Source organism: Hylobates moloch, unplaced genomic scaffold (genome assembly GCF_009828535.3).
Source record: "Hylobates moloch isolate HMO894 unplaced genomic scaffold, HMol_V3 SCAFFOLD_14, whole genome shotgun sequence".
NCBI classification, from domain to species: domain Eukaryota; kingdom Metazoa; phylum Chordata; class Mammalia; order Primates; family Hylobatidae; genus Hylobates; species Hylobates moloch.
In genome coordinates this window covers 8988626-9015468 of record NW_026652289.1, presented here as the reverse complement: position 1 = coordinate 9015468, position 26843 = coordinate 8988626, and the positions used below count along the sequence as shown (strand labels likewise).

At 37.1% G+C, this 26843-nt stretch overlaps 1 protein-coding gene across 1 annotated transcript in view; it reads left to right on the top strand.

Moving 5' to 3' along the window:
* TTC3 (tetratricopeptide repeat domain 3) overlaps window positions 1-26843 on the top strand; it is a 121357-nt gene that overhangs the window by 45844 nt on the left and 48670 nt on the right. The window contains exons 14-26 of the mRNA XM_058427849.1: window positions 201-324; window positions 1255-1442; window positions 5071-5155; window positions 7754-7888; window positions 11005-11085; window positions 12934-13046; window positions 16907-17027; window positions 19853-19975; window positions 20939-21040; window positions 22466-22558; window positions 23208-23272; window positions 24282-24418; window positions 25349-25675. Coding sequence (XP_058283832.1) covers window positions 201-324; window positions 1255-1442; window positions 5071-5155; window positions 7754-7888; window positions 11005-11085; window positions 12934-13046; window positions 16907-17027; window positions 19853-19975; window positions 20939-21040; window positions 22466-22558; window positions 23208-23272; window positions 24282-24418; window positions 25349-25675 — 1694 coding nt within the window. The remainder of the gene's footprint in view (window positions 1-200; window positions 325-1254; window positions 1443-5070; window positions 5156-7753; window positions 7889-11004; window positions 11086-12933; window positions 13047-16906; window positions 17028-19852; window positions 19976-20938; window positions 21041-22465; window positions 22559-23207; window positions 23273-24281; window positions 24419-25348; window positions 25676-26843) is intronic.

Here is a 26843-nt window from a genome sequence, read left to right as displayed (position 1 = left end):
CCCAGAACTGTTCTTTATTTTGAGTTTAATACCAAATATAAAATAATGTTTATGTATAAAGCCCCATCTCACAGGTAGGAAATCTTTTTAAAACAATAATACCTTGCTTTAAAGGAAAAAAGGCTGTGATTGCTGCAACCTGTTCATTCAAAGGATAACTTTTAAAAAATATATAATAATTCCTTTTTTTCCCCACTTAGGGCCTACACACCTAGGAGTTTATCAGCACCTGTATTTACTACTTCACTTAACTTTGTGGAGAGGGAAAGAGATTTCAGAAAAATTAATCACGAAATGGCCAACGGTGGTAATCAGAATCTAAAGGTAAGCTCCATTGAAAACTACAGTTTTTTTCAAGTATAGATAGTCTCATATTTTTACAGTAATATTTTGGTGGTAATAGAAACCAAATTTTTGGTGATTTGAACCCTTTTTGCCTATCGTTACCGAAAGAATGATTCTCTTTTTAATAATCTGAGTATCTCATACAACTACGTAAATAATATTTGAAAGTCACAGAATTTCTTTTGAAATCACATTTATGTGTTTTCAGCATATTTTTAAAAATAACCATTTTGCCACTTCTCTTTGTATCTTCTCCCTTCACTTGTTGGAAAAGTCCTCTTGTTGATAGTACTGAAAATTTCTAAGAGACTGTGTTCAGTTAGGGAGAGGAGTTTATACTGAGCATTTCCAGCTGGATCTGGAATTGTATTGAGCATCTGAAGCTAAGGGTCTATAAACACTCACCCTAACCTGCCTTAGCAGCCCTTTTCCAGCCTTCCACCCTTTTTGAGGTCTTGAAATCACACAGGTTTGCTTAGTGCTTCCGAAATGAACTCTACTCTTGGGTTCAGGCTATTCTATCCAAATCGTACTTCTTCCTCAAAACCAAACACAAATGCTGTATCCTCACTAACATTTTTCTTAACCACTCCAGCTTAAGTGATTTTTCCCTTTTATGAGTTGTGAGAGATATTACTGACTATGCAATTTATATGTCAATAACAACACAGTATTTTCTTCATAAGGATGATTGTTGTTTAACTACTGAAGTGATGTGTCTTTTCACCCCATCTGATTGTAAACTGTCTGAGAACAGGAGTTATTTCCTGTATCTCTCTGTATCTATGGTAGACCTAAATCATAATGATCACTATTATAATTGATCTTTAATAATTGATTATATTTAATAATTTATTATATATAGAAAAATATCATCAGTAGCTTCTTTTTTGGCTTACCGTTTTGTAGTTACACTCACGTACCACATTGCTGCTTCCGTTTTCTTACTCCAATTTATATTTTAAAAATAGTTTTACTCTCAGGCTTGTAGATTTTTATGTACAGATTTTAGGAACAAATACTTTTGTGTTCACAGGTCAGCCTCCAAAACATAAAGGAAAACAAAAATCTCGAAACAATGAATCAGAGAAGTTCAGGTATGTTTTTTCTCTAAGGTATGTTTGTTTCCCCCTAGCATACTCTTCCCAAGGAAAAGGAAAAAAAAATTGTTTTTCGAGTATTAGCTACTTTAATGTATGCATTATAATGACTACCAAAATCCCTTTCAAATATCAAAAGCATATCTTTAGGAAAGGATAATCTTTGGCTAAAGGATTATTAATCCTGGATATTAATATATTGACTTCTGAAAGTCATATAATATGAAATATTTCCATATTAATTTCTTAAATTCCAGAATATGTACTCTAAAAGGAAAAAGCATTAAGAGAGATATAAGGTGCACATGAAGCCTCCTTCCCTGCTCACCTCATTTGACCCCTCCTGCAGTCCCTTCTCTAAGGCCTCCTCCAGGAATACACTGTTAACAGTTTCATGACTATTGGGAAACTTACTCTGCATACACAGACATGGGTATGCATATTTCAGATGCCCTTTTGAGTAATTATTGTTAGAGGAAAATCTTTCCTAATGAATTCTGACTACTTCTAAAATGAATTCTATCAAACATCCCCATGAAAATTAACAGTAATTAATTGCCTCCTATCTTTTTTTTTGGTTTTTTTTTTGAGATAGGGTCTTGCTCTATCACTTAGGCTGCGGCGTAGTGGTGTGACCCTAGCTCACTGCAGCCTTGAACTCCTAGACTCAAGTGATTCTTTCTGCCTCAGCTCCCAAGTAGCCAGGACTACTACTGCTATTATGGTGCACATCACCATGACTCAATAACTAAAACTAAATTTTTTTTAGAGACAGGGTCTTGCTCTGTTGCCCAGGCTGGTCTTGAACTCCTGGCCTCAAGTGATCCTTCTGCCTTGGCCTCCCAGAGTGCTGGGATTGCAGGCGTGTGCCTGGCCTTGCCTCCTATCTTTATTGTTAACACCCCATTGACAACAAGATATAAATTGATTACAATGTGAAATTGTAAATCTTTTAATACAGAAGTTTATGAAGTGAATTAAAGTGATGTTGGAGAAACAGCAAAGCCATGCCTGCCACAATACACTGGTTTTCAATTTCTTCTCCATTTCTTAATCTGAATCCATGATCGATGCTTCAGGGGGAATGATTTGAATATCAAAACATTAAAAAAAATCAGTGAAGTCTCATTTCTTTTCAAAAATGACCATTTTTGGATGCTGCTACAAAAATTAAATACAAAGCAAGGATATAGCGTTATTACTATGTTTTTCTATTATTTGATAGAAAAATCATGAGTCTTCTTCCCTGCCCTCCCCTGTACCCCTAAAGAAACCAGATCTTAATATATGGTAATTTTTTAAATGCAGAGTTGTAATTTTAACCTGTTTTATTTTTTTTAAATTTATTTTTCTGATATTTTGTTTCACTTTTCAAACTGAACACTCCTTATTAGGTAATATCTACCATATGGGACTATTTCTTCATTAAATGGGATAACCACGTAAAACACTTAGAGCCCTGGAACATAGTAAATCTTCAGTGTACTTCAGTCGTCATTACTGTTATCACCATCATTTTCATTATTATTAGAATGACTCTGGCCTACGGCTTGCTTTGTGTCTTTTACAAAATATCTTGTGTTTCTTCCCATGTTCAGAACACAGAGCTCTTCCATTCTTCATTTGCTGCACAGTATTTTGTAATATGGCTGTATCCCCCATTTTTGTGCATTTAGGCTCTTCGTTCCTCTTTTCCTCCCTCACTTTCTATCCCTCTCTCCATCTCTCTCTTTTTCTTCTTTCTTTCCTTTGAGAGGGATAAATCAGACGGTACTTTAAACATCCTTGCACATGCACCTTTGTGCACCTGTTCATGTATATTTACAATAAATACTTTGTAAATAATGTATAGAAGTTGTTTCTGTAGTGGGATTGCTGTATCAAAGGGGATATGTAATTTTAACTTTGACAGATATTGCCAAATTGTTCTCTCAGAAAATGGGCACTGTTCACACTCCGACTAATCTACAGGAGGGTGTGGTATAATAAAAAAATATATATATTTGGTATTTGTCCCCGTTCCTGGTATAGAGCTCCCAAAACCCATGGCATTTCCTGAATGATAGGAGTGTATTTTGTTACTCATCGTGAGCCCCTTTCCATGTACTTGAGTTTATGCTAATGAGGTGACTCAAGGTAGTGCCTCAGATAGTTCAGGAGGAGGTCTCGTTACTGGAAAGACCAAGCACCTGATTAGAGGGTTAAGACTTTCAGCCTCATACCTGACCTCCAAGGAGAGGAGGGGGACTGGAAATTGAGGTTAGGCACCAATCAATGGCCAGTGGTTGATTTAATTGTACCTGCATACCTACATAATGAAACCTTAGTAAAGTCCTTAAAAGAGGGCATGGGGAGCTTCTGGGTTGACGAACACATTGATGTGCTGGGAAAGTGGCATGCCCAAGGGGAGCATGAAGCTCCTCGCACCCCCCAACCTTCCTATGCATCTCGTCCTCTTGGCTGTTTGTGAGTTATATCCTTTATAATAAATTGGTAATAGTAAGCACTTCCTTGAGTTCCATTGTTTTTCTAGTGAGCCTGAAGAGGGACTCATGGGAACCCTCTTGTAGTCAGCAGGGCAGGAGTGTGGGTGACCTGTGCACCCCACTTGCAGCTGAAGTGAGGGCAGTCTGGTGGGACTGATTCTTTACCCTGTGAGGTCTGCGCTAACTCTGGGAGTTAGTATCAGAACTGAATTGCATTATTGCACACTCATTTTGTGTTGGACAGTTGAATTGATATGGAAAAATGACAATATTTGGTATTGGAAAAAATCTACACATTGGATGTCAGAAGTGCTTTCAGAAAACTCCACATCGAGTGCCTCAGATTTTCTTACTCTCACCAACTTAGGGAGTCAGACTTTCTGAAATGCTTATATCTTATTATTAGATTTTCCCATCACATTGAACATCTTTGCACTGTTTATTGGGCACATTTATTGTTTTAGGACCATGTTGTTACTAGTGACTGTAGATCAAGGCAAATACCCCTTAATTTTTCTCTTTTTTCAAAAGCTATTTTCCATATCATCTTTATAATCAATTCATCTGGTTTCCCTCCACCTCTGATTTTATAGGAATGTTTATTGAGATTACATCGGATTTAGAGATTTCTAATAGAAATATTGCCAAAATGCCAATTCCCCCCAAAGAACGGCCAACTTGTATGGCTCACCATTTACTCGGTATTTTACATGGCCTTCAGTAAATGTGTTTTTTTCTTCTGTCACATTGGAGGGATGAGAGCGAACTAATATTCAGATTCTGTATTTTTTCTTTCTTTTTTTTTTTAGATGGAGTCTTGCTCTGTCGCCCAGGCTAGAGTGCAGTGGTAAGATCTCGGTCCTGGGCTCAAGCAATTCTCCTGCCTCAGCCTCCCAAGTAGCTGGGATTATGGGCGTGCACCACCACACCAGGCTAATTTTTGTATTTTTAGTAGAGACAGAGTTTCACCATGTTGGTCAGGCTGGTCTCAAACACCTAACCTCAGGTGATCCACCCACCTCGGCCTCCCAAAGTGCTGGGGTTACAGGTATGAGCCACTGTGCCTGGCCCTATTTTTTCTTTATATGAGTAGAACTTTTATTTTAAAATGATTTTAAAAAATGCTTTTTTTCTTTTAGTTCTAGTTCACCATTGACTTTACCAGCAGATTTGAAGAACATCTTGGAGAAACAGTTTTCTAAATCTTCCAGAGCTGCACAGCAGGTAATGGAGAAGCTTTTCCAATGGAAAAAACAAAACTCTTTGAACATGAATAAAGTTCTAATCATGTACATCTCTAAGTTTTTTTATATAATTATTGTATTATATTGTAGTTTTGTAGAGATGGGGTCTCACTGTGTTGTCCAGGTTGGTTTCAAACTCCTGGCCTCAAGCAATCCTCTTAAAGTTTGGGATTACAGGTGTGAGCTATTGCACCCAGCTGTTATAGACATATCATTTAATATATATGACTGCTAAGAATCCAATCTATCACTAATTTAAATATTAACGTGATAATTATGTTAGCTAGAGGTTTAACTAATGATTAGCACTGTGGAATTATTTGCTTCTCAAAGAGTTAACAGTAATATTAACTTTAAATATTTTTAAAAGATTTAAACACAGTTTCATTGTACTTACTCTAAAATCATTAGAGGGCAAACTTTCATTCTTTAAATGATTTAACTTAATCCGATAATGTTGTATATAAAATTCTTTTTATGTTACTTCATGATGGAAAATATACATTAACACTGAATAGAATACTCCTTTCAAAACATGTGGATCTTTTTTTAGGTATACATAACAGATATTTTACAAAGAACTAAAATAGATTCCTAATCATTTGCTTAAAAGCATTTTTGAGAATTTCTTAAAGTTGGAGATTTTAAATTATATCTTTTTACATTGATTTTTACTGACTCTAAAAACCATGAAATACTTAAATAGATGACAGCCTGTGAAGATGAAAAGACTATTTAAATAAATATGATAGCTGTTTTTGAGCCTCTGTTTGTTCATTCAACACAGTTTGATTGAGGCTCTTTCCATATGCTGAGGAGTGAGAGAGATTGGGTGTGCAGTGATGTGATTTCGGCCTGCTCTGCTGGAGCTTTCAGGACAGATCATTTATGTTGTATTGAGGGAAGTGACTTCCAATGAAAGCATGAGGCTGTATGGATCTGATTTCTAGACTGATAAAGAAAGCTCGGCGTAGTGGCATGTGTCTGTAGTCCCAGCTCCTCAGGAGGCTGAGGTGAGAGGATTAACCACTGCACTCCAGCCTGGGCAACATAGGAAGGCCCTGTCTTATTTATTTGTTATTTTCTTTTGTTTTCTTTTTTAAGCCTCTCACTAGTTTGGGAGCCCTGTCTCTTTTAAAGAAGAAAGAAAAAGAATGAGAACAAGATTAAAATTGAGTTTATGCAAGGCTAATAACTAGTATTTGTAGGGCTAGCACATCATCATTTATAACTTCAAGTTCTTATCTTGAAACAAGTATGGCTGTCATCGAGCTTTTAAGTTTTTGTGAGAACTGCTCTTTTCCATGCATATTCTGGGGAGCGTTCTGCCACTTTGATTCATTGGTTCAAAAGCCAGCAGAGACCAGGTGCAGGGGCTCACGCCTGTAATCCCAGCACTTTGGGAGGCCGAGGCAGGCGGATCATGAGCTCAAGAGATTGAAACCATCCTGGCCAACATGGCGAAACCCCATCTCTACTAAAAATACAAAAAATTAGCTGGGTGTGGTGGCGCGCACCTGTAGTCCTAGCTACCCAGGAGGATGAGGCAGGAGAATCGCTTGAACCCCGAGGCAGAGGTTGCAGTGAGCCGAGATCTGCCACTGCACTCCAGCCTGGACGACAGAGCAAGACTCTATCTCAAAAAAAAACAAACAAACAAACAAAAAGCCAGCAGAAGGCTTTTGTTAATGGGTAACCAAACCGCTTTTTCCTCTGTGATTTGTGCAGTGGGGCCTCCTTTTGGATCTTCATTGTTAGGAACGGTGAGGAATACAACATACATATTTGCATTTGCTGCCCCTTTGAATGGCGCACACGTATAGCAAGGAGTGAGGAGATTTTAGGCTTAATGTCTAGCCTTGCCTCTCCAATCTTTGTGGAACTTTGGTGACTTACAGCTATTCCCATGTCACTAAAATATGAATTCAGATTATAATGTGTATTCAAATTACAAAGTTTTTCTCACTTTAAGGGCACATGATAGCAATCTTGTATTTATTTTTTATTCCTTATGTTATTCCTTTTGCATTTTACCTATTGTTATCTCTCCCAGTAATTTTATCTAGTTATATTCAAATATATGTTAGGCAGGAGTACAGTTAACAATTACAATATTTATTTCTTGCTTAGAATTAAGGTTTGTTTCAGAGCAGGATGGCAGTTGTTAAAATCTGGTAGTGATCAGAATATTGATTGTATGTTCTTAAGTGTCTAATTATTCTACTCCCAAACAATTTACTTATTTAAATGATGGCTGGTGTTTTTCATATATATTGTTAAAAATACTGTCTGTTTAGTCTGGAGAGCAAGTGAGGCTTAGTACCATGTAGTGTAAAATGAGCCATCTTTGTCACAGGCAACAGAAGAGGTGTCGCAATTAGGACGGTAAAGCAGTAGCTTTTCATTTTCACTTTAAAAGTGTGGTGCTGAAAAAGGAATATGATGAATAAGGGTAGTTTGGGTATTGATTTAAACATTTTATCGTTAGTTATAAAATATTACTATGAACTTGGCATCTTAAGTTTTAAATTAAAAACGTGTAGATTCGGGTTACTGAAATAGAATTTCTTTTTTCCAGGATTTTGCTAATATAATGAAAATGCTGAGAAGCTTAATTCAAGATGGCTATATGGCCTTATTGGAGCAGCGTTGCCGCAGTGCCGCACAGGCCTTTACAGAGTTGCTGAACGGTTTAGATCCTCAAAAAATAAAGGTAAATTTGCCATATCATAACTTGTTTATCAATGCTAATGCACCTCAGATGAATGCAGAAGAGAACCAAGGCCTTAACTCATTGTAGTAATATACCTAAGACCTTGCTGAGATTGGCTGAATCTACTTCAGGTTATGGGAAGCAGGTACTGCTCCAATTCAGACTTCATGAGTATGTTCAATATGTGATCCATGTTTATATTCTCTCCTTGACTATAGTTTAGGGTCATTAGAACTGTCTTTTTCTCTAAATCAAGGATTTCAACTAACTTTAGTCACACCTTTTCACCCAGGAAGAAAGTACAGGTACACCTCGTTTCATTATGCTTTGCTTTATTGTACTTTGCAGACAATGCATTTTTTACAAATTGAAGATTTGTGGCAACCCTGTGTCAAGCAAGTCTGTTGGTGCCATTTTTCTGAAAGCATGTGTTCACCTCATGTCTCTGTGTCACATTTTGGTAATTCTCACAATATGTCAAACATTTTCATTATCATTATCACTGTATCTGTGATCAGTGATCTTTGACGTTACTATTGTAATTATTTTGGGGCACTACAATCTTGCCTATGTAAGAAAGGGAACTTAACAAATTGTGTGTGTGTGTTCTGAGTGCTCTGCCAACCAGCTGTTATCTCCACCCCCTTCTTTAAGTCTCCCTGTTCCCTGAGACACGATATTGAAATTAGGCCAATTAATGACCCTGCAATGGCCTCTTAAGTATTCAAGTGAAAGGAAGAGTTGCACATCTCTCACTTTAAATAAAAAACTAGAATGATTAAGCTTCATGAGTAAGGTATGTCGAAAGCCAAGATAGGCAGATAGCTAGTCCTCTTGTGCCAAATAGCCAAATTGTGAATGCAAAGAAAATGTTTTTGAAGGAAATTAAAAGTGCTACCTCAGTGAACACATGAATGACAAGAAAGTGAAACAGCTTTCTTGCCGATGTGGAGAGTCTTAGTGGTCTGGGTAGAAGATCAAATCAGCCACAACATTCTCTTAAGCCAGAGCAAGACTCTAACTCTTCTATTCTGTGAAGGCTGAGAGAGGTGAGGAAGCTGCAGAAGAATAGTTTGAAACTAGCAGAAGTTGGTTCATGATATTTAAGGAAAGAAGCTATTTCCATAACATAAAAATGCAGAGTGAAGCAGCAAGTGCTGATGGAGAAGCTGCAGCAAGTTATCGAGATCTAGTGAAGATCATTGATGAAGGTGGCTATGCTAAACAACAGATTGTCAATGGAGACTAAACAACCTTCTGTTGGAAGAAGATGCCATCTAGGACTTTCATAGCTAGAGAGAAGTCAATGTCTGGTTTCAAAGCTTCAAAAAGGACGGGCTCATTAATCATTAGGGACTGATGCAGCTGGTGACTTAAGTTGAAGCCAGTGCTCATTTATGTTCCAAAAATCCTCAGGCCCTTAAGAATTATGCTAATTCACTCTGCCTGGAGCCCTAGAAATGGAACAACAAAGCATGAATGGCAGCACGTCTGTTTACAGCATGGTTTACTAAGTACTTTAAGCCCACTGTTGAGACCTACTGCTAGAATAAAAGATTCTTTGCAAAATACTACTGCTCATTGACAATGCACCTGATTGCCTAGGAGATCTGGTGTACATGTACAAGGAGATGAATGTTGTTTTCATGCCTGGTAACACAATATCCATTCTGTAGCCTATGGATCAAGGAGTCATTTTGACTTTCAAGTCTTATTATTTAAGAAACGTATTTTATAAGGCTATAGCCGCCATAGTGATTCCTCTGTTGGATCTGGACAAAGTAAATTGAAAACCTTCTGGAAAGGATCACCACTCTAGATACCATAAAGAACATTCATGATGCCTGTGAGAGATCAAAATATCAACATTTGCAGGAGTTTGGAAGAAGTAAATTCCAGCCCTCATGTATGACTTTGAGGGGTTCAGGACATTAGTGGAGGAAGTCACTGCACATGTGGTGGAACAAGCAAGAGAATTAGAAGTGGAGCCTGAAGATGTGACTGAATTGCTGCAACCTCAGGATAAAACTTGAAGGGATAAGGAGTTGCTTTTTACACATGAACAAAAAAAGTCATTTCTTGAAATGGGATCTACTCCTTGTGAAGATGCTGTGAATATTGTTGAAATGAGAAACTTAGCTGATCAAGCAGTGGCAGGATTTGAGAGGATTCACTCCAATTTTGAAAGAAGTTCTAGTGTGGGTAAAATACTGTCAAACAGCATCACACGTTACAGAGAAACCTTTTCTGAAAGTAAGAGTCAATCAGTATGACAGACTTCGTTGTCTTATTTTAAGAAATTGCCACAGCACCTTAATTTTCAGGAACTACCACCCTGAACAGTTAGCAGTCAAATATCAAGGCAAGACCATCCACCAACAAAAAGATTATGTGTCACTAGAAATACCCAGTGTAGATGACGGTTGATGGGTGCAGCAAACCACTGTGGCACGCGTTATACCTATGTAACAAACCTGCATATTCTTCTGTACATATATCCCAGAACTTAAAGTATAATTTTAAAAAAAGTTTAAAAAAAGATTATGACTCAGTAAACCCTCAGATGATCATTAGCATTTGTACCAATAAAGACTTAAATTAAGGTGTGTACATTGTTTAATAGACATAATGCTACTACACACTTAATAAACTACAGTATCGCTTAAACATAACTTTTCTATGCACTGGGAAACCCACAAGTTTGTGAGACTCACTTGATTGTGATATTTGCTTTATTGTGATGCTCCAGAGCTGAACCCACAGTATCTCTGAGGTATGCCTATAATAGCTAAGTAAATGTCTTAATCTGTCACTAGTACCCCTTATATGCAAAATAATATGACTTTAATTATAAATTAATCTATTATGAACCATGCCTCAAGGAACTCTGAGACAGTGATTCTGTGTTTTAAATAGCAGGATAACTGCTTTATTGGAACAAAAATCTCTTTTCTAATTTGATTTGGCCAATCATATTGATTAGTGAGATTTTATGACAATCATTGATTAGTAAGATTGATTAGTGAGATTCTATTACACTTCTTTTTCTGTTGTGACTAGATGCAAATTGGGCAGAATTATGTTTAGATTTTTAACTGAGGCATTTTTATTGACAGCAATTGAACCTGGCCATGATTAACTATGTTTTGGTTGTCTATGGACTTGCCATTTCTCTCCTTGGAATAGGACAGCCTGAGGTAAGATTTGTAACAGTGGTAATAAACAATTAAAATGATATTGACATATCTTATAAAAATTATTTTCTCATTTTTACCCATTTTCTTCTCTGTACCTTCTGATAATTTTGTCTGAAATGTCTCAGTTTAATTTAGTTTGTGTTTTTAAAGAATATTTAGTTTGTTTCCTATTAGAAAAAGTCTTTGCCAGGCAATCAGTGGGAATCTACTTTTTATTTGTGTAAAAATTAGGATGTAATGTATCATGATTGATAGATTTCAGAAACATAATCTTGAGGGAAAGGCAAGTTGGAGGACATAAACATTGTGATCCCACTTATATACTATTTGGAAAACATACATAACAGTACTATATACTGTTTATGAATTCTGTGCATCTTGTAAAAAAGTGAAAAAATATAGATTATGTTTATATAAAATTTAAGATAATGGCTGCCTTTAGTGATGGCAGGAGGGAATGGACCTGGGGAGGTTTCATGTTATGCTGTTTTCCTAGAAAAACAAAGGTAACAATGAAAATGTTAGTATCTCTTATTTCTAGGTAGAAAGTACTTGGGTATTGTATTATTTCTAGATTGCAGGCTTCCTATAACTGCATGTAGTCAGTGTATAGACATGAGCTCCCAGGATTTCCATTAGTCATGCTCCTGCCTGGCTCTCCTGGAATGTTTACCTACCTATACTGTTTGGCATTATAACTTTGCCTTCGGAGGTTTTGAGTTTGCTATAAATGTTGAAATGCTCTAGAATTACCTCAAGTATAATATATAATTTGGGCTCTGTTTTTCCCTGTTTAGATGAAGGTTTAACTCTAACTTGCCACCTAGTGAGCATCTAAGTAGTCTTTTACGTTCTGTTCTCTCCCAGAAGTTGACAGTGCCCAAGATTTATCTTCCTTGATCTCAGTGTCACAGATTAATAATGTCTCCCATGAATGCTCTCTAATTCTGTTTTCCAAGAGACAGTTGGAGACAGAACTTCATAATTTTCATTTTATTCCTGACAGAATAATAATATTCTATCATATTTTACCTTATTAGAGTTGAAGAAATCATTTATTACATTTGTGATTTAATGTAAAATAGCGAGACTGATTTGGAAAAAAAAAAAACGTGTTGTAGTAGAACTTACATGTTTAAAAGAATTTCATCAGAGGACAGCCCTTGCTTCAAACCTTTTTAGAATGCCTTGTTTGGAACTGGCCTCAAAGCTCCATTTTGTAGTGACATTTCTTTTTTTCACTCACAGTAGGGTTACCAGTATTTCTTAGAACTAAGTATCTTTTGGATGTTTTCCAAAAACAAAATTCATTCAACTTAGTGGTTTTTCACTGTTGAGAATATTCAAAAAAGAATGTACTCTAAGCTATGTTAAGTTTTTACTAAAAGGCTGTTTTTAAGACAGAGCTTTCATCCGTCTTGTGCCACAAAAGACTGTGACAACGTCATTGGAATGGGATTCCTTCCAAGGGATTAGCACTTAATAGGATCTATGTTATGGTGTGTTTACACCATAATTAGCCTTTTTTAAAAAACAAAAACAAAAACACAATTTGACTCTTTGTAGTATTAGCCAGCACACGCCAGGCCCTTAGTGCGTACTAGTAAATGCTTATAGGTTGATTGTCTGATGTGTTCAGCAGGATTGGTTTGGTTGTGTCTCTGACTATCCATATGATCAGAAATTTATATAAGTTCTAAGTGAAACACAGAGGTATAATTTTGCCACAGGAATTTGGGGATATGTAGTTGCTATTTTAATATCATAAAAAAAATCAACCTTTAGATAAAATTTATTTCAGTAGTTCTCTTTGTATGTAAGTGATCATTGTTTTCACTGCTATTGAAGGAATTATCTGAAGCCGAAAACCAGTTTAAGAGGATTATTGAACACTACCCCAATGAGGGACTTGATTGCTTGGCCTACTGTGGAATTGGAAAAGTATATTTGAAAAAAAACAGGTTAGTAGAAATGACACTACTTTAAGCTCTAGGCTGGTAACTCATTTAAAATCCAGTGTGATAATGATCCATTTTCTGGAATTATTTTGATCTCTCCTCTGTAGCACACTATCATATTTGTGATTTACTTTGAGGACCTGAAATTTCACTATCACTATTAATTGTTAAAGCAAGGCCAGTCATTGCAGTTCTTGGTACTTCCTGATTTTAAATCTAATAAGTCAACAATATAGTAATTTGATATTAAAGATTTAATAATCTAGTGTATAATCATCTATAGATAGTGAGTGAATTGATGTAAACTAATGTTTTTAAAATCTGATTGTTTAATTTTTTTGGTTTAATTATTTTTTAAAAGTCTGTATGAAGATGGTTTTAAATAAGAGGTATATACGTGTTCAAAGACATTATGAGTTAGGAATAAAAATCTCTCCTCTGAACTCTATTGTAGTTGTAATCCTTACTCGTAGTTTAATATTGAAGCTGTTCTCTAAATGCCTCATGTCTCTTAGTCTTGTCTCCCTGAATGTCAGTATGTCCCTGAGGGGACAGGATTATGTCTTGAGCTTTAAAAAAAGAAAATCTGTTTCTGCCACTTGTACCCAATATAGAGGTAGGTATGTTAGATTATAAGGAAATAATTGTTGACTGATTGAATATTATTTATAATTTCTAACTGTCTTTCAATTTTCATTTAACTTGTTAGGGGAAATTTTATGAGATTTTGGGGAATCCCCCCCCCCCCCCGTCTTAGAATGTGCCTAGAATCTCCTTTATAGATTTTTTTAAATTAAAGAAAGTTTTTTTTTTGGACAGGCACAGTGGCCCACACCTGGAATCCCAGCACTTTGGGAGGCCAGTGGGTGAATCACCTGAGGTCAGGAGTTTGAAGCCAGCCTGACCAATATGTTGAAACCCCATCTCTACTAAAAATACAAAAATTAGCCGGGTGTGGTGGTGCACACCTGTAGTTCCAGCTACTCAGGAGGCTGAGGCAGAAAGAATCACTTGAACCCAGGAGGCGGAGGTTGCAGTGAGCTGAGATTGTGCCACTGTACTCCAGCCTGGGTGACAGTGAGACTCCATCTCAAAAACAGCAATAACACAGAGACACAACAAAAAAGTGAATTTTAGACCAATATCCCTGATGAACATCGATGCAAAAATCCTTAATAAAATACTGGCAAACCAAATCCAGCAGCACATCAAAAAGCTTATCCACCATGATCAAGTGGGCTTCATCCCTGGGCTGCAAGGCTGGTTCAACATACACAGATCAATAAATGTAATCCAGCATATAAACAGAACCAAAGACAAAAACCACATGATTATCTCAATAGATGCAGAGAAGGCCTTTGACAAAATTCAACGGCCCTTCATGCTAAAAACTCTCAATAAATTAGGTATTGATGGGACATATCTCAAAATAATAAAAGCTATTTATGACACACCAACAGCCAATATCATACTGAATGGGCAAAAACTAGAAGCATTCCCTTTGAAAACTGGCACAAGACAGGGATGCCCTCTCTCACCATTCCTATTCAACATAGTGTTGGAATTTCTGGCCAGGGCAATCAGGCAGGAGAAAGAAAGAAAGGGTATTCAATTAGGAAAAGAGGAAGTCAAATTGTCCCTGTTTGCAGATGACATGATTGTATATCTAGAAAACCCCATTGTCTCAGCCCAAAATCTCCTTAAGCTGATAAGCAGCTTCAGCAAAGTCTCAGGATACAAAATCAATGTGCAAAAATCACAAGCATTCTTATACACCAGTAACAGACAAACAGCCAAATCATGAGTGAACTCCCATTCACAATTGCTTCAAAGAGAATAAAATACCTAGGAATCCAACTTACAAGGGATGTGAAGGACCTCTTCAAGGAGAACTACAAACCACTGCTCAATGAAATAAAAGAGGATACAAACAAATGGAAGAACGTTCCATGCTCATGGATAGGAAGAATCAATATCGTGAAAATGGCCATATTGCCCAAGGTAATTTATAGATTCAATGCCATCCCCATCAAGCTACCTATGACTTTCTTCACAGAATTGGAAAAAACTACTTTAAAGTTCATATGGAACCAAAAAAGAGCCCACATTGCCAAGTCAATCCTAAGCCAAAAGAATAAAGCTGGAGGCATCACGCTGCCTGACTTCAAACTATACTACAAGGGTACAGTAACCAAAACAGCATGGTACTGGTACCACAACAGAGATATAGATCAATGGAACAGAACAGAGCCCTCAGAAATGATGCCGCATATCTACAACCATCTGATCTTTGACAAACCTGACAAAAACAAGAAATGGGGAAAGGATTCCCTATTTAATAAATGGTGCTGGGAAAACTGGCTAGCCATATGTAGAAAGCTGCAACTGGATCCCTTCCTTACACCTTATACAAAAATTAATTCAAGATGGATTAAAGACTTAAATGTTAGACCTAAAACCATTAAAATCCTACAAGAAAACCTAGGCAATACCATTCAGGCCATAGGCGTGGGCAAGGACTTCATGTCTAAAACACCAAAAGCAATGGCAACAAAAGCCAAAATTGACAAATGGGATCTCATTAAATTAAAGAGCTTCTGCACAGCAAAAAAAACTACCATCAGAGTGAACAGGCAACCTACAGAATGGGAGAAAATTTTTGCAACCTACTCATCTGACAAAGGGCTAATATCCAGAATCTACAATGAACTCAAACAAATTTACAAGAAAAAAACAAACAACCCCATCAAAAAGTGGGCAAAGGACATGAACAGACACTTCTCAAAAGAAGACATTTATGCAGCCAGAAAACACATGAAGAAATGCTCATCATCACTGGCCATCAGAGAAATGCAAATCAAAACCACAGTGAGATACCATCTCACACCAGTTAGAATGGCCATCATTAAAAAGTCAGGAAACAACAGGTGCTGGAGAGGATGTGGAGAAATAGGAACACTTTTACACTGTTGGTGGGACTGTAAACTAGTTCAACCATCGTGGAAGGCAGTGTGGTGATTCCTCAGGGATCTAGAACTAGAAATACCATTTGACCCAGCCATCCCATTACTGGGTGTATACCCAAAGGACTATAAATCATGCTGCTATAAAGACACATGCACACATATGTTTATTGAGGCACTATTCACAATAGCAAAGACTTGGAACCAACCCAAATGTCCAACAACGATAGACTGGATTAAGAAAATGTGGCACATATACACCATGGAATACTATGCAGCCATAAAAAATGATGAGTTTATGTCCTTTGTAGGGACATGGATGAAGCTGGAAACCATCATTCTCAGCCAACTATCGCAAGGACAAAAAACCAAACACTGCATGTTCTCACGCATACGTGGGAATTGAACAATGAGAACACTTGGACACAGGAAGGGGAACCTTACACACCGGGGCCTGTTGTGAGGTGGGGGGAGGGGAGAGGGATAGCATTAGAAGATATACCTAATGTAAAGGACGAGTTAATGGGTGCAGCACACCAACATGGCACATGTATACATGTGTAACAAACCTGCACGTTGTGCACATGTACCCTAGAACTTAAAGTATAATACAAATATATATATATAAACAACAAAAAAACAACAGAAAAAAACTAGTGTACACCTGCCACAATAAAGCCAGTGTCCAAGACAAGTTGTGTTTAATGTATATTACTTTTATAGCAAACAGCAATAGTGACTTTGTTTTTTTAAAGAAAATTTAGGTTACATTGAATATTGCTGTTTAGTGATTTCATCAAATGTATTCGTCCCAGTAAGCTTGAGATCTTTGGTGACTTTTGAAGGGAATGAAAATACTATTTTACATCTTTAATGCCTTTTTCATAATTATGACTTTAGATTTCTAGAAGCTCTCAATCACTTTGAGAAAGCAAGAACCTTGATTTATCGTCTTCCTGGAGTGTTAACTTGGCCCACAAGTAATGTGATTATTGAAGAGTCTAAGCCACAAAAAATAAAGGTAACCATTTATTTTTGCAGAGTGTTTTTTACTGTGAATGCTTATCTGCATTGACTGACTCAGGTATCAGGAGACGGAGAGGTAGGAGCATTCCATCCCCACCTCCGTTACCTGCATTTCCCCTCTACTGTGTAATGAGAACCTGTGACATTTATTGAATGTTTTCTATGTGCCAGTTGTGTACCTTTGTTTATCATTATGCTTAATCGTTATAGCAGCCCCGTGCAGGGGGGCACTGTGATCATTCCCATTTTACAGATGAGGAAGGTTAAGTTTAGAGAGGTGAAATGATGCACTCAAGGTGAAACAGCAAGCAAATTGTGGTCCTGGAACTGGAGTCCAGGCATTCTGGCTTCTGAGTATGCATGATCATGCACTATGCTGGACTTGGTTGTACTTAGAGGAAGGTATAGTATTGTTGTTTCATCATAAAGTTACCACAGTTACTGAGATGGTACTTGAAGATTCAGAAAAATATGAATTTAGTCTCATATCCAGAAGCATAAAGATGCTTTGCTTGTTCTAGAAAGACTTATGTGTGAAATGACTGAGATAGGCTTTTACTTGTAGTGAACTCTCACATGTACTCAGAACTTGATTTTGGCTGAAGCTTTTAAAATCACAGAAGTCAACTTTTACAACTCAATAATAAAAAGACAAATAATCTAATTTAAGAAGTAGTCAAAGGATCTGAATAGACATTTCTGCAAAGAAGATATACAAATGGCCAAAATTAGCACATAAAAAGACATTCAGCATCATTAGCTATCAGAGAAACAAATCAAAACCACAGTGAGATACCACTTCACACTCACTAGGATGTGGGTAGACAAGAAATATTGGCAAGGGTGTAGAAAAATGAGAACATTCAGACCTGCTGGTGGTAATGTATAATGATGCAGCTGCTTTGGAAAATAGTCTGGCAGTTCCTCAAACAGTTAAACATAGAGTTACCATGTCTCAGTCCATTTGTGTTGCTAGAAAGGAGTACCTGAGACTGGTGATTTATGAAGAAAAGTTGGCTTATGGTTTTGCAGGCTGTATAAGAAGCATGGTGTCAGCATCTGCTGGTGAGGGCCTTCAATAGCTCCTACTTGTGTCAGAAGGCATAGGAGAGCCTGTCTGTAGAGATCATATGGTGAGAGACAGGGAAGTGCCAGGCTCTTTTTAACAACCAACTCTTTAGGGAACTAGTGGAGTGAGAACTCACTCACCCCAGGGAGGGAATTAATCTGTTCACGAGAGATTTGTCGTCATGACTCAAACACCTCCCACTGTGCCTCACCTCCAACACCGGGGATCAGATTTCAACTTGTGGTTTGGAGGGTCAAACATTCAAACTATAGCATACCATATGATCCAGCAGTTTCACTCCTAGGTGTGTACAGAGAAAGGAAAACATGTTCTCAGAAAAACTTGTACCTGAATGTTCATAGCAGCATTAGTCATAATAGCCCAAAATGGGAAATAGTCCAAGTATTCGTCAAATGATAAATGGGTACATAAGTATTGGAACCTGGGAGGTTGAGGCTGCAGTGAGCCTTGATTATGCCACTGCAGTGCAGCCTGGGCAACAGAGTGAGAGTCTGCCTCAAAAACAAATGGCCAGTCATGGTGGCTTATGCCTGTAATCCTACCACTTTGGGAGGCCAAGGCAGGAGGATTGCTTGAGCTCAGGAGTTCAAGACCAGCCTGGGCAACATGGCGAAACCCATCAATACAAAAATTAGCCAAACATAGTGGCACACGCCTGTAGTCCCAGCTACTCAGGAGGCTAAGGCGGAAGGATCAGTTGAGCCCAGGAGGCAGAGGTTGCAGTGAGCTGAGATCATGCCACTGCACTCCAGCATGAGTGACAGAGTGAGACACTGTCTCAAAAAAAAAGAGTACTGATAACATGCTGCAGCATGGATGAACCTTGGAAACATTATGCTAAGTAAAAGAAGCCAAACACAAAGGGCTTGTGTGAGTCCATTCGTATGAAATCTCCAGAATAGGCAAATCTGTATATAGTGACAGAAAGTAGACTAGTGATTGCTGGGCCTGGGAGGTTAGGGGAAAATGAGGAGGGACTGCTAATGCGTATGGAGTTTCTTTTTGAAAATGTTCTAAATTTAGATTGTGGTGATGTCGGTACATCCTGTCAGTATACTAAAAACATTGAACTGTGCACTTTATTTGAGTTGTATAGTGTGTTAATTATGTCTCAACAAAGCTATTATAAAAAATAAAACACAAGAGATTCTTGGATTTTCCTCTCTTGATACAAGATTGGGATAGAGGCATAGGAGCTATTGATAACAAAAAGCCAGCACTGGAAGCATGGCATGAGTCTCTTGGGGGCTTCATTAGCAGTGGAATAATTCTCCAGGGAGTCCACAAACAACAGTGGCAGAGCTGCAAGGAGGAAGATCATGGGAGTGTTAGGATCCTGGATGAGGTGATGTTGGGCAAGAGGAGCCTGGTAAAGTCCTCAGGATTACCCTAAGGGTTATTCTGCCTTACTTGACTTCCTCTTAATGCTTATGGGAGATTTCTGAGAGCTATAAATTATAAAATGCGATTTGATGATTGTAACAGGACAAAATTTTGATTCTTTTGAAACTGAAAAAAAATTTTGTTCAGTCCTCTTTTTAAATCTCTCATGTCTCTTATCAGCCTTCCTTTTAAAAGGAAAAACTTTAAAAGTTGTATGTAGTTTGTTGTTGGTGAAAAAATTTAGTCATGCTGAAAATATTTTGATGGCAAGAGGTTATTGAAATCACAAGCATTTTTATTGACAGATTAGTATTGTAATGGTATCATTTTTGTTAATTTTGTTTTAGATGCTGTTAGAGAAATTTGTTGAAGAATGCAAGTTCCCTCCAGTGCCGGATGCCATTTGTTGCTATCAGAAGTGCCATGGATATTCTAAGATCCAGATATACATAACTGATCCAGACTTTAAGGTAAATAATGAGTGTACAGTGGGACATTAACTTGCAAAATCATTCCTTAAAATGGGCTCAAAACAATCCATAATTGGAGGCACCCAAGTTCTCTGGTTAGTTAGCAGTTGTCCACCCCTTTCCCTGGATTTTTTTTTTTTTTTTTTTTTTTTTTTTTGAGATGAGTCTCACTCTGTCACCCAGGCTGGAGTGCAGTGGCACGATCTTGGCTCACTGCAACCTCTGCCTCCTGGGTTCAAGCAATTCTCCTGCCTCAGCCTCCCAAGTAGCTGGGATTACAGGCGTGTCCCAGCACACCCAGCTAATTTTTGCATTTTTAGTAGAGACAGGGTTTCACCATATTGGCCAGGATGGTCTTGATCTCTTGACTTCGTGATCCCCCACCTCAGCCTCCCAAAGTGCTGGGATTACAGGTATTCCTGTAATCCTGCCACGCCCAGCCTTCCTGGACTTTTTTAGGTCTACGTCATCTCACATGGGAACCAGAGCCACTGACGTATAAACACTCTGGGCTGGGGTAGTGACCTGAGAAGGCAGGCTGGCTCATTCCTTTTCCTCTTCCAGCTACCTTAGGAGGATAGGAAACAAAGTGAGATTGTTACCTCTGATTGGTTGCAATTCTGATCTCTCATAAAATTTGAGTCCCAAATCTAAAGGTGATTGTGATCATTGAATTAACTGTTAGAGACCTAAATTTGAGGTAAGTCTGGCACTTAATTGAGTTATACTGGTTTATTCAAGAAGCTAGTAGCTGCCCTTGTCCTACTGTTCCAATGTCCCTGGTTAGTAAATTAGATGAAATAATGTTTATAAAATATTTGATATATTATAAAGAATAATGCAACTTTATGCTGTGGAAATAAATATGTTAGTAAAGCTCTCTCAGTTTGTCTTTATGTTGTAGTGAGTGAGTGTGCAGAGACATCTTTAAAACGTTAATTAAAAAATTTTTTGTAACCCTAGGGTTTTATACGCATCAGCTGTTGCCAGTACTGTAAAATAGAATTTCACATGAATTGCTGGAAGAAGTTAAAAACTACAACCTTTAATGATAAAATTGACAAGGTAAAGCATAACAGGATTGTCTGAATTTTTCAGTATACTTATTGTATGTCAATTTTTTCCCCCAAGAATTCCTTCCTGAACATTCTACACATAATTAGAAAGTTTTAAATTATAACTTTAATAATAAAGTGGAAAATCAACTTTGTTTTTATTTGGACAATCATAAAGGCATTAACCATAGAGGCTTTGTTTTTTTAAAGAGACGGATCTCACTGTATTGCCCAGGCGAGAGTGCAGTGGTGCATTCGTAGCTCACTGCAGCCTCAGACTCCTTGACCCAAGTGATCCTACTTCAGCCTCCCAAAGTGCTGGGATTATAGGCATGAGCCACTGTGCCAGGCCCCACTTGAAAGTTCTGATGTGGAATTAGAGATTTCAAAACCAAAATTTGATGAGGTAATTTGTACTAAGAAGTCAACTCAAAACAATTTTTTTTAATGTTGGGAAGAAGGATCAACTTCAATTTTAAACTGCCATTTCTCACCAGGGTTTTCTTATTACCAAGATAATGATGTTAATTACCATTAAGTAGACATACTTTGAGGGAAGTCATAGTATTACAATCTTATTTGTATTCATAGAATTTGTTTCTGATCTATAGAAACTATGGACCTTTTCCTACACTTCTTAGGCTTATGCAGACCACTGTTCTTATTGGGGAAAGAATGAGGCAGTTGTACAAGGCATCTGTTAACAATAGCAATTATTAAAGTTTGGTAGAAATAAATTCTCACATTTTGTACATTTCATATAATTAATTAACAATATAATGATATGAGTAAATAACTGTCACCTTTGAGTCACTTCTGCTATGTCTTTGTCTTACCTAAATTGAGTTTCTCTAGTGATATATCCTCTTTTAGTGGTCTTAACCATTCCCATCATTTTAAATACGCTCTGTAAATGAGTCAGCTTTCACTAGGATATGCTGAAGTAATACAACCCAAATATCTTGTGGCATACATCAGAGAAGTTTGTTTTTTGCTTACATGACTTGTCCTGCGGTTCTGCAGTTGTTGGCTGGTACTGGGCTGTAGCAGCTTTATTTTGTGTGGCTCTATTCCTTGTTTCTCAATCTAAGTTGAAGAGTGACCCTTTTCTGGAACATCTTCCTGTGTCAGAGGAAAAAGAACAATGTCCAGTCTATGAAGTGTTTGTTAAACCTTTTGTCTAGACATGTGTGTGTCATGTCTGGTCACTTTGCATTGATGAAAACAAGTCACACGGTCAGACCCACACCTGAAAGTATATTTTTCCTACACGGAAGCCTTAAAATTCGCATGGCAGTGAGTAAGGATTTTCACCACTTCCCTGAAGATGGTTTTAGTCCGTATTTTGACTGTTCCTAGTGGTAAAAATAGTATATGTGTATAGATTTATCCTCCCTAGACATAACATTTTTTTTTTTTTTTTTTAATCAAATAGGATTTTCTACAAGGAATATGTCTTACCCCTGACTGTGAAGGTGTCATTTCTAAGATTATCATCTTCACCAGTGGTGGTCAAGTTAAATGTGAAGTAAGTAATAAAGGGGAAACCTTGTTAGATAGATAACCAAAATGTTTACACCTTTTGAAACATGATTTGAATTTGTAGATATCACGTAATTTGGATCTTTTCCAGGAAAGAAACAATTACTTCATTTAAGAAAATACAGGCAATACTTGGATGTGAGAATGCTTCATTGTAATGAAAGCATTCTTATATTCTTTTATTTCTTGATAGGAAAAGGAGTCTTTTTCTATCTTAGTTTTACTGTTTTTACTGTTTTTGATAACTTCATTTTCTTAATCCCGGTAAACTTTTGGGCAGTAGTGGGTGTGCAGGTTTTTAGGGAGGGGGAAGAGCGTCTTGAGGGATTACCTTTAACTTCATGACATGGGAGTGGCAGGAGTGGGTACTTGTAATAATATTTACACTTTATTAGATCGTCTGCTTACTCTTAATTTTTTAAAAACTTTTTCCTCAAGTGTGTCTACTCTCTTGTTCCTCTTCAGTAAATTATTTTGCTAAAGCTTTCTGGGCTTTTGTCTGGGTCAGAACATCCTCACTGTTCTCTATCAAACTGAACATTATGTGTGCTTCTGAAATACTTGTTACTTGTGGTTTTGTGTTTTATGTCATGGGAGTATGAGACAAATTTTGGATGTCTTTGTTTTATTTAAAGTTTGAACACAAGGTCATTAAAGAAAAGGTTCCTCCAAGACCTATTCTGAAACAGAAATGTTCTAGGTAAGATTTTTAACAATAAATCAGTGGTTTGATGATGTCTCTTAGAATATAATTTTATTAAATGCAGATTTCTAAATTATGCCTTTTTAAAAATTGGCTGTGTATACATATATCCAAATAAGTGTTTTTTAAAATGATTTTTATGGAAAATTAAAACTTAAAGAGAACTAGCCTAGAATAATTAAATACTAAAAACTTGATTCAGAATTATTTATCTAGTGGTTGAATTTACAAGTAAAATTATAACATTTGATGCTGTGAAATTACATGTTTGATTAATAGATTTGGCATTTATATAAAAACTATACAGTTTGCTCTCAGTTGTTGAAACTTTAATTCCAAAAAGCATATTTTTCTTTTTATCTCTCTTCAATAAGCATTTTGAACCTATGACTATTTTTTACCCTGAAATACTCAATGTACTGCCTAAATTATTACTTCTCTATAGCTTTTTGTTTAGATCAAATAATTCAGATTCTTTTTTCTTTTCTTTTTGGTCCTGCTTCTTGTTTTTCTTTCTAAGAAGTGATTTTTTTTTTATCATTTGTGACCAAGAAAAAGCAAAAGAAAAGATGAACAGAATTATTTGTTGGAGAGAATTCATTGTAACCAGATCAACCAAATTATAGTGTTGTGGGTTATTATTGAGATGTGAAAACTATATTTTACTATGGGACCTTTCTTAGAAATGAGAGTTTACATGAATTATTTTGCAGAGTAATTTGTACTATTTCTGTTTACCCTACGAAGTAACTTACATACATGGAAGTGACATCTATACAATCTGTAGACTGCATCCTTAGACATCACCTAATCATTGAGGTTTTTGTCTTCATGAAACAAGTACCCTTATTTTGACAATACTGACAGTTTCTTATATTGAATGGAAGATGTAGGCCGGGCTCTGATTAAAAAGGAAAACTTCTAATGTATTGCTTGGAAGATGGTTTCTACGATAGTCAAAGGAAAACAGTTCACTGAGTTGTCACTAATTGTAAATGTTTATCAGCCTAGAGAAACTAAGACTGAAAGAAGACAAAAAATTGAAGAGAAAGATCCAAAAAAAAGAAGCAAAAAAATTAGCACAAGAAAGAATGGAGGAGGACTTAAGAGAAAGTAATCCACCCAAAAACGAAGAGCAGAAAGGTATGCAGAAGCTAAAGCCATGATAAGAATAATACACTCTCATTTAAAAGTATAAATATAAGCATCTTTTGGGCCTTATATTCATCATTATTGAATTGAAATAAAGATTTCAGTTAGTAATTTAATACTATCACTGTCTTCTGCTACTCGAAGACAGAATTGGGTTGGTGTAAAGAGCGCTGAAAAACCTTTCAGAGATTGTATTCCCACTGAAAAACCTTTCAGAGATTGTATTTTAACTTTCTATGCTTAATGACTAAACATATTTATTGTATATAAAGTTAAGGTAGTTGATGAGGCTGAGTTAGGATTGTTGAAGGAAGTGGCCATATTTTAGAGGAACTAAGTTTTTTTGTTTGTTTGTTTGTTTCTTGAGATGGAGTCTTGCTGTGCTGCCCAGGCTGGAGTGCAGTGGTGTGATCTCAGCTCACTGCAAGCTCTGCCTCCTGGGTTCACGCCATTCTCCTGCCTCAGCCTCCCGACTAGCTGGGACTACAGGTGCCTGTCACCACGCCTGGCTAATTTTTTGTATTTTTAGTAGAGACAGAGTTTCACCGTGTTAGCCAGGATGGTCTCGATCTCCCGACCTCGCAATCCACCTGCCTCGGCCTCCCAAAGTGCTAGGATTACAGGCGTGAGCCACTGCGCCCGGCCTAGAGGAACTAAGTTTTAAATGCTGCTACATGAATGGTTCAGAATGAAGAGTATAAAATGCTTACTTTTGATATGTTTATTTTAGCGTGCACTTTCATGTCTTTTCAAAAGTATTGTTAAATGTTTGTATTTCTAATTAAAGTTTCTTGAGTTGTTTAGTAAAACAATATAATCAATCTGAATCATATTTTATATTATGTAATTTTACATTATTTCTGTTTATATAATTGTGAATTAGTCCTATTTATCACTTTAACCATTCTTATTTATCCTTAGAAACTGTAGACAATGTTCAGCATTGTCAGTTCCTTGATGACAGAATTCTACAGTGTATAAAGCAGTATGCTGACAAGATTAAATCCGGCATACAGAATACAGCCACGCTTCTCAAAGAATTGCTTTCTTGGAAAGTTTTGAGCACAGAAGACTATACAACCTGTTTTTCTAGCAGAAATTTTCTAAATGAAGCAGTGGACTATGTTATTCATCACTTGATTCAAGAAAAGAACAGAGTAAAGACAAGAATATTTCTGCATGTTTTGAGTGAGCTTAAAGAAGTAGAGCCCAAATTAGCTGCCTGGATCCAAAAACTTAATAGCTTTGGTATGTCCGTTTATATTCCAGAGCAATATACTTTAATAGGAAGGGGAAGTGTAGGTCTCTGAGTCATTTTCATTTTCCTGTCATACAATTTATAACTTTAAATACAGGACTTTAAATTCGTATGGTTAAGAGTACTTTTCCAGTCCCAGCTGCTTGGGAGGCTGAGGCAGGATGATTGCGTAATCTCAGGAATTTGAGACCAACCTGGCAAAGTCGCAAGACCTGTCTCTAAAAGAATTTTTTAAAAAAAGAACTAAATATATGAAGGCCTTTAAAAAACAGAGAAACTATTACACACACACACACACACACACCACAATTTTTAGGTTATTTTATAGGTAGGTTACAGTATACTTCTTCAAAAGGTACAATCTAAGGAAAGACCAGTCAGTAAAGAAATCTAGACCTATATTAGACTAAACTATTTGTAAATGTGTAGATGTGTGAATACTAGGCACAACTATGGTAAATAACACATCCTGGAGTCTGCCCCCTGCTCAGGAGCTGTGTTGAGAAGACAAATCTATAATTCAGATTCTTTGAAGAAAAATTTAGAGGGAAGAGTGGTCAGGGTCACCTAAGGCAAATCTGTATCTAGAGACTAAGAGAAACAAATCCTAGGGTTGGACTGAGCTGTGGTAAATCACAGGATTATATAACTTTGTACTGTGTTCTGACTTTAGTAACTTGGCTGGGAGAAGGGAAGAATGAGCAAGCCCCCTGCCCTCCCCCAAAGCAGGCGCTTTGCCTAAAGCCATGCAGGACTGCAGAAGGCAGCTGCAAATGCAGTTGTTGTGTAACACGAGGTAGGGATGCTTTGGGCACCTACCAGGGCATTATTTATCTTAGTGACTGGATAGCAACTGGCCTAGCACAATAGTTTATTCAGTCGGCAGCTATTAGATAAGAGGCTAAAGGAAGCCACAGGAAAAAGGCAGGGCCTTTAGCAGCAGACCACAGAGTGGGGCCTGCTAAGCCTTTGCCAGCCGTCCCCACCTGTCTGAATGTTTAGAAACGTGGGGCTATTAGAATTCTAGGGTTTCAGAGAAGATATTGGTCAGTTTCTGCCAGAAGAGACAATGTAAGATGGCAGCAAGCCTGGCATAGTTAGACACCTGAACATGCCTGCTTTGAGCATAGATCCTCGTGGATTTGTGATCCCGGAAAG